General features: G+C 35.8%; 1 protein-coding gene across 3 annotated transcripts in view; it reads left to right on the top strand.

Annotated features, from left to right (window-relative positions):
• The window catches only part of PALLD (palladin, cytoskeletal associated protein), a 498,686-nt gene that overhangs the window by 16,725 nt on the left and 469,642 nt on the right, over nt 1–12,319 (top strand). For all 3 annotated transcript variants that reach the window (XM_074228994.1, XM_074228995.1, XM_074228996.1), the window contains exon 2: nt 6,480–7,525. In XM_074228994.1, the coding sequence (XP_074085095.1) occupies nt 6,588–7,525 (938 nt within the window). In that variant the 5' untranslated portion in view covers nt 6,480–6,587. The remainder of the gene's footprint in view (nt 1–6,479; nt 7,526–12,319) is intronic.

Genomic DNA, 12,319 nt, shown 5'->3' with positions numbered 1-12,319 from the left:
AATATCAAACTAGAAGACGTTAAATCTGAGTTCTAGACCGACCCGAGACCTTCCTTAGTCTTTCCTTTGGTCTCAGCAATATAAGACCCTGTGTTCTGGAAGGCTATGCCAAAGGGATGCAAGCATGTTTTTCTTAATAAAAGTTTCTTTGTACATATTTTAACTTCAATCTGCTCACTTCACTCTGCATTAGTTCAAAGATATTCTCTCATCTTCCTCTGAAAATGTCCATTGCTTCATATATATTAAGGTAGAATAATATTTTATTACATTCATGTACAATAATTTGTTTAGTCATTCCCTTAAGAGCTAGATATTCCCTAGGTTCCCAATTTGGGGTTATAATGGGAAAAGATTATAATATATATGTATATATATATATATATATATGCATATTTATTTGTATATATACATTGTATATGTTAAATATATATACAAATGCATTTCTATGTTATGTATGTATATTTTTTTACATTTGAATTATTTTCCTCTTTTTTTGATTCTTTTGAAGTATAGGCCTAAAAGTGGTATTTTTGGGATCAAAGAAATACCTATACACACTTTAGGGATTCATGGGGCATAGTTCCAAATTGCTTTTCCGAAGAATGGAACCAGTTCATAACCCTTCTAACAGTTCATTAGTGTGTCTATTTTCCTGTATCCCCTCCAACATTTGTCATTTCCTTTTTTGCCATTTTTGTCAATCTTCTGGAGGTTGTCTTATTATTCATTTCTCTAATTATCTGTGATTTGAAGCAAATTATCACATGATTATTGGTAACTTGGATTTCTTCTTTTCATCCTTTGCCCATTCATCAGCTGTGGGCATCAGTTCTTGGGCATATAAATTTGAAACAATTCTTTATGTATCTAGAACATAAGACTAAACAGTGAAATAATATAAATATTTTTCCAGTTATATTTCCCTTCTAATTTTAACTACATTGGAATCATCTCTACCAAACCTTTTTGAGTTTATATAATCAAAATTGTCCCCTTTATATTGTGTGATCCTCTCTGTGATCCTTTATTTGATAATGCTCTCTCACTAAAATAATAGGAAGGAGATGACTCTGAAAAGAGGCATTACTGTTTTGGGGTATCTCTTAGTCATGGGACCTACCCAACATCCTTCCCTTCCTGCCAAGTTACCTTCATTGCTTGACCTGACCCTCTGCCAACTCTTTGTTTATGAAGCAGTAATATAGGCAAATGCACTCCTTATCTAATCTCTCATAAATCCAGATGCTATGGTTGTCTCAAATGCAGAAGAGAACTTCACTCAACTATTCTTCTGCTTCAATTAATCTCCCAATTGGGTAATCCAAATTGCATAGAGTTGGCACTATTTGTTCATAGTCCACTTTATTGCAATATAGGTGAGTATTCTGAGACAACATGTCCTCTTATGAGGTTCTGTACTCAATATGTGATCAGAGGAAAAAGTGTAAGAGACCTTGAACTGGTCCCAGTCAAAACAAGAAGTCCAGAAAGAAGATTGCTTAGGTCTAGGTTGCTTCTACCAAGACTTCCCTTGGAAATTCTAAATATACAGACATATTTCTGGAACAGATGATCTTATTCACTACAGTCCTAAAGACCTGATTCTCTCAGAGGTTATAAAAGGATTTATAACTTTGCTCATAGATAGGGCTCAAATATTATGGTAACCATAAAGCTGCTATGAGGCATGATTGAACACTAGCCACACCAGGAAGAAATGAGTGTGGGGAGACTCACTGGCTAGGGTAGTTCATAGCCACAACTCCTTTGCCCACCATTAACTGACACCTGACCATCCTTTTGGAACAGAGTTCACGCCTATGTACATAATGGCAAAAGACTAGCTGACTCTCTCCTGGTGGGTTGATTCCCTTGATACTGTTCAAAATCTTTCCTGTTTTTTCTCAGTTGGAAATAGCCTGTCTCCTATAGAGCTCACATCATACTTTATCTATAACTTTATTTTCATTATCAACAGATGTCCTCTCATTCTTTTCTTTCATAGATACCGACCACACTCACCTATGTTGCTTGCATTCATTCCCTTAGAATTGCATTTGGGGCACTGACCCTGGAGTCAAGACAATCTGAGTTCAAATTTGACCTCAAACACTTAATACTTAATTACCTGTGTACCCTTGGACAAGGTTACAACCATTGCCTTACAAAAACACAAAAGAAAGGATTATATTTGAACCTTCCCTCTGCCTCATTTCTCTCATTCATATCACTAGTTCCTATCAAAATACTTCTCTAGAACAACTTCTATGGCAATCCTTTTCTTTCTATTCCAATTAGTGCCCCCCTAGTAGTAACAACATTTATATAATACTTTAAGCTATTTTGCTTTATCCTTAAAACATCCATGCCTGTAAGATAGGTAGTACAAATTAAAGAAAACGCCCAGGATTATGTAGTTAACAAAGGAGAATCTGACCTACTTGACTCCTAATTCAAAGATCTGACATCTATATCATGACACCTCTAAAACAGTCCTGCTAAAGGAGACTAAAATAGTCTCCTTTAAAATCTTCATTCCCCTTTTTATTTTAATCTATCCTTCATTTTACTTTCAGAAAAAAAAATCTTTATTTTTTTTAAATTAAGAATTCTGGTAATGTCTCTCCTCTGCTCAGAAAAACTTCAGTAATACCCTTCTGCCCACTGAGTAAAGTTCAAACTTCTCTACCTGTCAATCAAGGGTTTCCAAAATTTAGCACTACCCTATTTTCCCAGCCTTATTTAAGAGCACTCCATATTCTCTGCTCCCAGTTCCAATCCAGTGGACAAATCTGTGTTCTCCAATGATCTGAACTTCACTGCCTTGACTCTGATTGTATCCTTTGCTTGTAATAATTTCTCATGCCCTCTCTAAATTTTTCAAATTTCCACCTGTTCTTTATCATCTCAACTATCACCTTCTTAGACATCACATAACCCTCAGATGTACTTATTACATTCTGCATTGTAAGTGTATTCATTGACTTTAGATCCCTTTATAATATTCCTTAAGAAGAAAGGCTGTCATCTCCTTTTCTGGATTATCATACATAACTGGTTCCCTAATAATAGGTGCACCTTAATGCTCTGCCCTAGGTATTTTTCTCTCTTATCAATCTCATAGAACCATAATAATAATGATGATAATGATAGAAATGATAATTAATAATCAATGATTTGGGGAAATCTAGTGTTCCACCTTGTTCTAAAGTCCTCATTTTGGAGCTCTACCTCTGAAGTATTGAGCTGATGATAGCAGAAAAAAATTAACATTCTCCTCAACTAAGACATAGCCCTCTCAGCCAACCTTATAAGGAATTTAATCTAAAGTGAAACTACCCACCCATTTTCTTCTGCTCTAACTAGGGTGGAGGTTATAGATTCTTTATTTAGATTTCTCAGAGACTGGGTGTGACTTGGAAATAAATGACAAGCAAAGTTGCATCCTTCATTTGAAAAGGTTCATCTCACCTCTCATTGTAATATTCATTCTTTCTCATTAATTGTTAACCAATCAGAATTGATTGTCACCCACTCTTCCAAGGGCATATAAACTGAGTCATAAGTCATCTTTGGTCCAAGAGAGAGACAGCCAAATGAACATTCTTTTTATTAATAAAATGCTAGCATTATTAATGAAATGATTAATTACCCAGAAATTATGTCTATGAAATTTTTAAAAATATGAACAATGAACATTTATATAATTATAACTTCTAAATACATATCTATATATAAGCTAACATTTATATAGTTATATATTTGCCAAGCACTGTGTTTAACATTTTATAATTATTGTCTTATTTGATCTTCACAACAACCCTAGGAAGCACATACCATTATTATCATTCTCAATTTATGGCTGAGAAAACTAAGGCAACCAGAGGTTAAGTGACATACCCAGGTTCACAGAGTTAGGAAATATCTGAGATCATATCTGAATTCAGGTCTTCCTGAATACAAATCCAGCACTCCACCCATAATCCCAGGAATATTATTATCATTTCTGTGCAGATGCCTTTCAATTCTATATATCTAACCCTGGTCTCTCTTTCAAGCTCTAATTCTATATCATCCACAGTAACTGGCACATAGTATGCTCTTATTAAATATTTCCTGATTTGACATACTTATTAGCATAGATGAGGCCATGTCAATAGGTATGTTAACTCTATATGTCTAAAACAACCCATTATCATTTCTCAATAATATGTCCCTCTTCTGAGTCTCCCTATTTTTCTTAAAGCTGTAACCACCCTTCTTATTCACATGTTTACATTCTCAGTGGCATCTTAGGTTCATCACTCTCACTAACTTCATAAATTCTATTAGTTTTCAATTCCTGTCATTTTTTTTTTAGGTTTTTGCAAGGCAAATAGGGTTAAGTGGCTTGCCCAAGGCCACACAGCTAGGTAATTATTAAGTGTCTGAGACCAGATTTGAACCCAGGTGCTCCTGACTCCAAGGCCAGTGCTTTATCCACTATGCCACCTAGCCACCCCCTCTGTCATTTCTTTATCTGCAGTATTCTCTGCATATCCCCTTCTTTCTCTTGAAACTACCAACATTATTCAGGTCTTCATAACTTGTCTTCTAGATTATTATTAAGCACCTCCAAATTTGTCTCCATGATTCAAGTATCTTCCTCTCTGTAATTCATCCTTGATTCATCAACCATAGTGATTTTTCTAGAATACACATGTGGTCATGTAAATTTTCCCAAAAACGCCAATGTCTCTTTATTCCTTCTAGAATCATATGGCATTTCTCAGCCTTCACAAGCTGTCTACAAACCTTACCCGATCTTATTGCCTGCAACTCCCTATCACTCAGTCAGCAGCCTTTTGCTGTTTTCTAACCTATTACACTTTATCCCTTGAGCTCTCTGACTTTGCCCTAATTGTATACTTTGCCTCAAATTCAATCCTTCTTCACCACTCCATCTTTGAATCTCCAATTTTCTTAAAAGCTCAGCAAATGCTACTTTTTGGATGGTGCCTTTCTTATCCTCTTAAGCTACTCTTAGTCCTGCTCCCCCATGATCTTGTAATGATTTTGTAAATATTGGATACATTTATCTACTTATTTGTTTTCTCCCCCAAGAGAATGCAAGCTCCTTGAAAGAAGGGCCTATAATCATTTTTATCTTTTGTACCCCTAGCACTAAACATAATACCTCCTCATACATTTTAGGTGTTTCATAATATCTGCTGAATCATTATATCAAATTTTTATCTCAGTGCCTAACAGAGTTCAGAATACAGCATGTGACTGATAAAAATTTTTATTTTGTTTCTTGAATGTATCTGTGTCTCTTATGATAAATAACTAAAAAGTTTTGTTGAAATAGCAATCACGCACATATGCTCATCTCTACAGTTCAAAAAGTGTTCATTGCTTGGATTTTCTTCACTCTGAATATTCAATACCTATTTAAGGTAGTAAAGGCATTCGTGGATCAGAGAAGATTTATAAGATTTATAAGATCAGATTAGATTTATAAGAGTTCAAAATATCAAATCAGTGTGACTAGTTTTCAGGCATTCGATGTGTAAAGTAAAGGAACCAGATATCTTAAGCAGTCACCAATGAGTAGATTATATACAAGCATTCTCTCAGTCACAGAACCTTGAGTTGGAAGGTATCTCAAAGCCCATGAGTCTAAACCTGAACAAGAATTCATTCTCCAACATTACTAACAAATGAGCATCTGATTTCTAGGAAGAGAGAGCTCATTGGTTCCCAAGTCATCCATCTCATTTTTCAATCATGATAATTGTTAACAAAGTGAAGTTTTGTGTGTTAAAGTTAGAGCAAAAAAGGTCCAGTGCCTAAACATAGAAAAAATGATATGGGACCCCAAAGGAAGCTGAGAATTGGGATGACTGTGGTACAGTTTATGATTTGGGCTCAGATGAGGAATGCAGCACCACCAAATCAATCAATAGGAGTCTGGCCAGCTAACATTAGACAGGGTACTCTTTACTTAGAAGTCAAGAGGTATTTTAAGGAGTGGTACTTATTCCAGTTAATGAGCAAAGAAAAGGAATGTTCAACTATATTGACTGTTCCCTTTATAGTATTCTTCTTCCACTTTCTTCAGAATCAGTTAGGTTTGACTCTTGGATTGTCAGCAGCCACACACACACATTCCAATTCAAAAAATAATAATAATAGTAATAATAAGTGGTGAGCATTAAGACTGCACAATAGAACTATATCAAAGTGCTTGTCTTCTTATGGAACTCAAAAATTATTTTTAAAAAATGAATGTTGAGATTGTTTTTACATGTAATTAAAGAAAAATAAAAATTCTTTTAAGAACAAGTGATAAGCATTGATTTTTTTTTTATTTCAATCTAATGTGTTTCCCAACTTTATGCCCAATGTCTATAGCTGAAAAGCAATCACTCCCTGGTAAAATGAAAAAAGTATTTTATTGTAGCATTTTTAACAAAGATTATGTTATCTTCCAGCCTGCAAGAACAAAGCTGTGAATTGCCAGTATCTCTGAACTATTCCTCCCTCTCCCCAAAGGAGCTTACATTGTAGACAACAAAGTTTACTAGAACTATTCTGAAAATATGTCAGAGACATCTTCCCATGAATCTTTCTATGATTCCCTATCAGATGTTCAAGAAGACACCAAGAATTCTGAGTTCTTTCCTGAACTATCTGCCTTTCTCAGTCAGGAAGAGATAAATAAGAGCCTTGACCTGGCTCGAGAAGCCATAGCCAACTCTGAAATGGAAGATTTTGACTCAGAAAAGGAGATTGCTCACATTTTAAAAACCTCTCCAACAAGCCTCTGTGAAAAAACTTCTCAAAAGGAGACCAAACTGGATCAGCAGATGACTTCAGCAATGCCTCAGGGAAACAGACCAACTCAAAGTCAAACTTTACCAGAACAAGAATCCCCAGTCCCCCAAAATAGAAGCATCTCTTCACCTACAACCAAGAGAAAACCTACTGGCTCACCTTTGCTGACTGCCAGTCCCAGCTACATTCGGAGTCTCCGGAATGCTGAGAGACATGGTCCAAAGGCAGTAAACTCAAATGCTAGGTCCAAACCAATATATCAGGGAGCCTCTGGATCTCAGAGTCAACTCCGAGACAAGGCAGCTAATCTGATCGAAGAGCTCTCTTCCATATTTAGAGAGGCAGCAAAGCCAAGAAACCGAAATCTAAATGGAGAGTCCTCATCCCCAGATAGTGGGTACCTGTCTCCAAAGAATCAACCATCAGCTTTAAGGACCTCAGCCAGTCAGAGTCCAACTGAAGACCACCCAGAAATGGAGACAGAAGTCAAATTACCTGCAGCTAATCACATCAAGGACTACTGCCAGAAGAGTCAGGCCAGTACTCAGTCTGGCAATGGCATCTTACATAAACCACTTTGTGAACCCATGAACCTCCCAACTGCCCCTCGATTTACCCAGAAACTGAGAAGTCAAGAAGTAGGTGAAGGGAGCAGAGTCTATTTAGAATGCAGAGTTATAGGCAATCCAGCTCCTCGGGTCAGGTAAGGACTTGGTTTGATTCATTTGGTTAATTTTATTTTACAATGTGAATGAGAACTTGGCATTTTGGGCAACTGAGAAACATTAGACTTTGGAGGGTCTAGGACAATGAAGAGCAAGGGATTAATTGATCAGTCTCCATAGTAACTTTATTCTAGTTATGCTTCTCCCTCCTCTTGAAAGTGTATTTATTGACAGAGTCCCCTGAGAAGCACTGAAGAGAGCAAAAAAGAGATAAATCATATGTCCTCCTTCAGCCCCCACCGCCACCCCAACAACAACAAAAGGAATGCTGAATTTCAGTTCTATGTATTCAGCATGCACTTATTAAGGACTGATGAAATATTGAATACTAGCTTAGTTTCTAGGAAGAGAAAGTCAAAAATAAAACCACCTTCATAAAGCTCACATTCTGGGTGAGAAAATAGCATAAGGAGAGAAGTATTTTTTGTTTATCGCAAAGTAATTTCAGGAGGAGGAGCTCTAACAATGAGGTAATCAGAAAAGGCTTTTGTAAGAGATGGCAACTGAACTGAATCTGGAAGGACGTACCGGTTTCCAGATGGAATGAGTCATAGTAATAGTTTTCTTTGTGTCATTCCTGCCCATATCATAAAGTCTTCTCATATGAAACCTATTGTTAAATGCCAAGCTTGTTTTAGGATAAGGGTTTAAACCAAGGAGCAGCAGCATGAAGGAATGGATAGAATAAAATCTCATCCTAGACACTTATTAGCTGAGCTACCCTATGCCAGTCAGTTAACCCAAGTGAGATTTCACCTATAAAATCAGGATATAAAAGTACAATGGAAAGAATACTGAGTTTATAGGCACAAAGAATACTCAGATTCAATCCCACCTCTGATGATTTTGTGACAATGGGTAAGCTATTTAGCCACCCTAGATATCACTTAAAATAACTTCTGAGGTATTGTCTAGTTCAAAGTATATAATTCTTAATTCAATATGATTGTTTGATATTATTTTAATGTGTGAATGAGAATTTGGCATTTTGTTCCATTTGATGCTTTAGTGATTTGTTGTTTAAATGAGAGATAATTTTCACTGTAATCCAAGGTTAATGGGACTTTTATCAAGAAGCAGAAACTTCTTCATTTTTCCCTAATTTTGATTATGTCTTACTAATTAAAATTGCATTGTGAGGAGGAGTTATGTGATCTCCTCTGTATGACCAGGCTGTCATCCTACTTCAGGCTCATCAAAGAATGGACCCAGCACTCTTTTCCAACTTTTCAGACTGGGGAGTGTCTGAAATCATTGGGGACTTCACAGAATCCCAGTAATAAGAACAAAGAAATGCTGAGTCAAATTGTCTCTAGCCTAGATACAACAAAGCCAGCCTGAACTATAGCCTAGTCTCAAGAATGTGATGAGACAATAGCAGTTTAACCACAATTCCTATTTTATCATTTTAATGGAACATAAAATTAGATACTAAATGAAGTTCTCTCCCCAGCACTCAGTGACTTAGAAATTCATGGAACTCGGTCTCATAGCAGGGAATATGAGCTCATAGAGCTTTACAATGTGTCAGGCAACTATATAGAAACATGGACAATGGGGTAATGTGAGGGAAAGAAAGAAATATTGAATCTGTTGACTAACTAGCTGGGATTTACATAACACTAAACAGGGTTGTGCTGGTAAATGTTTAACAGCTAGCTCTCAGAGAGGTGGGGGTGAGGTGAAATAAATATACATGACATACTTTTAACTTTAATCTATATTAACATTTTATCCACTATTTTTTAAGGTGAGGACAATAACAAAAAATACTAAATTAAATCCTTATTTGTATGTTTGCTAATTCTCAAGGTGGAAATTCACTCACTGAAAATTTAATAATTGACTCATTCAAGTCTTTTAGAGAGCTTCACCAGCACTCATATTGTTAAGGTTTGTAAGCATCTTAACAAACAATAATCATAATATTATGTAATGGTAATAGTGCTTATATAGTATTTTAACATTTGCAAATTGCTTTACAAATATCTTGTTTCGGGGGTAGCTAGGTGGCACAGTGGACCTGAGTTCAAATCCGACCTCAGATACTTATTACTTACTCAGATATATACAACAACAGCGTGACCTAGGGCAAGTCATATAACCCCAATTGCCTCTAAAACAAACAGCCTCCCCACAAAAAAAAACAAAATCTTGTTTTGTCCTTACAAGATCCATGGGAGAGAGGTGCCATTATACTTCCCAGTTCTACAGATAAAGAAACTGAGAGTTGACAGAAATTAAGTCACTTACCCAGATCACATAACTAGTAAGTTTCTGAGGCTAGATGTGAATTCAAATCTTCTTGATTCTAAGTCTAACACTCCACTCCAATCACAACTTATTTTTTCTTCTAAATATTTTATTTCTGTTCACCAATCATTTTATTTTGTTTTTTGCAAGGCAATGATATTATGTGACTAGCCCAAAATCACATTATCTAGGTAATTATTATTGAGGTCAAATTTGAATTCAGGTCCTCCCGACTCCAGGGCTGGTGCTCTATCCACTGTACCACCTAGAGGTCCCTAACTATATATCCAAGTCTTGTGACCCATGGACCATAGCATACCAGGCCCTTCTATCCTCCACTATTTCTCAAAGTCTGTTCAAGCTCATCCTTGTTGCTTATATGATACTGTCTATCCATCTCATCCTCTATCATCCCTTTTTCTTATTTTATTGATATTTTATTTTTCCACATGCATAATACATGTTATAAGTGTTTTTTCAGCATTCATCCATATGCATATGTATATTTTTAAATTACAAAATTTCCTTCCACCCTCTCTTCCCACACCCCTCCCTGAAGCAGTGAACAGTTAGATTAACAGTGTACATACTTCTTTAATAAACATATTTACAGATTAATCATTTTCAGTATGAGGAATTGGGATTAAGGGAAAGAGATAATGAGATAATTTTTATAAAGTGTTCATCAGATTCTGAAGGGTTGTTTTGTTTTGTTTTGTTCTTCTTCCTCTGGATGGTAATAACATTGTCCATAGCCAGTCTAATACAGTTGTCCTAGCTCTCTAAACTGCTGAGAGGAGCTGCTTCCATCAAAGATGATCATCCCACAATGGTATAATTAATATTAACAAGACATTAGCATGGGTGGCTAGGGGGCAAAGCACCAGCCCTGGAGTCAGGAGTACCTGGGTTCAAATCCAGTCTCAGACACTTAATAATCACCTAGCTGTGTGGCCTTGGGCAAGCCACTTAACTCCAATTGCCTTGCAAAAACCTAAAAAAAAAAAAAATACATTAGCAAGTACATTGTTACATTTAACAATGTTAATTAACAATTGTTAATACAATTAACAAGTACATTGTTCTCTTGGTTCTACTCCCTTCAGAATCAGATTCTGTAACTCATTCCCTGCTTTTCTAGAGTCTGACCATTTATAGTCCATAGCAATAATACTCCATAGCATTCATGTACCAAAACTTGTTTAGCCATTCCCCAATTGATGGGCAGCCCTTCAGTTTCCAATTCTTTGTCACTACAAAAAGAGCTACTATGAATATTTTGGAACATGTGGAACTTTTCCCCTTTTTTATGATTTCTTCAGGATATAAGCCTAGAATTGGAATTGCTGAGTCAAAGAGAATAAAAAACTTTATTGCTCTTTGGGCATAGTTCCATATTGCTCTCCAGTTTGATTGGATCAGTTCACAATTTCACCAGCAATGCATCAATGTCCTAATCCTCCCACAACCCCTCCAACATTGATCATTTTCCCTTTTCCCTTTTTCTCATCTTAGACAATCTAATAGGTGTGACATGATACTTCATAGTTGTTTAAATTTGCATGTCTAATCAATAATGATTTGGAACCTTTTTTCCAAATGATTATGAAACTTATCAGAACTCCTAGTTGTGAAGATTGTTTTCCAGCTTTCTTCTTTCCTTCCAATTTTGGCAGCATTGATTTTATTAATGCAAAAGCGTTTTAATTTAATATAGTCAAAATCATTTTATAGTATATAATGTACTCTTTCTTGTTTGGTCATAAATTTCTCCCCTTTCCATAGATCTGATAGATAGAGTATTTTTTGGAATATTCATTTATCTATGGTGTAGCCATTTATGTCTAAATCCTATATCCATTTTGACATTTTGCGAAAAGGTATGAAATGTGGGTCTATGCCTAACTTTTGCCATTCTAGTTTCCAGTTTTCCCAACAATTTTTGTCAAAAATATGATTCTTATCCCAAAAGCTGATGTCTTTGGATTTGTCAAGCAGTAAATTACTGTAGTCATTTAGTGCGGTTTCTTTTGAACCTATCCTAATCCACTGATCTATTACTCTATTTCTTAATCAAGCCAACTCTTTTTCCTCTTGCTTTCAATCTTTCCCAAAATCAGGGTCTTTTTTAATGAATCCTGTCTTCTCATTAAGTGGTTAAAGTATTTAAGCTTCATTTTCTGTATTTGACCTGGTTAGGGAGTCATAGACTTGGGTTCAAATCTACTTCTGAAGTTTGCCACTACAATATTAACCTCAGTTTTTTAAGTCTCATTTTCCATAAGTTGGAGTAATTGACTTCTAGAGTCTAGTCTGAGATCTATGATCCTAACTACTCTAGTAATTTTTAATGAAATACTAAATAACTTCCACTTTCTAGAGGATATTAGTGAGCATAAATTCTTCATGTCTTCATTAAGGAGCTTGTTCCCATCATAAGCCTTTCTTATTATGCAAACTAACACCAGAGGGCAGTAGAAGGCTCTTTAATGCATGCTTACAATAAGATGCAGCCTGCA

Source organism: Macrotis lagotis, chromosome 3, assembly GCF_037893015.1.
Source record: "Macrotis lagotis isolate mMagLag1 chromosome 3, bilby.v1.9.chrom.fasta, whole genome shotgun sequence".
NCBI classification, from domain to species: domain Eukaryota; kingdom Metazoa; phylum Chordata; class Mammalia; order Peramelemorphia; family Peramelidae; genus Macrotis; species Macrotis lagotis.
Note: the sequence above shows the minus strand (reverse complement) of the source record. Positions and strands in the feature narration are given on the sequence as shown.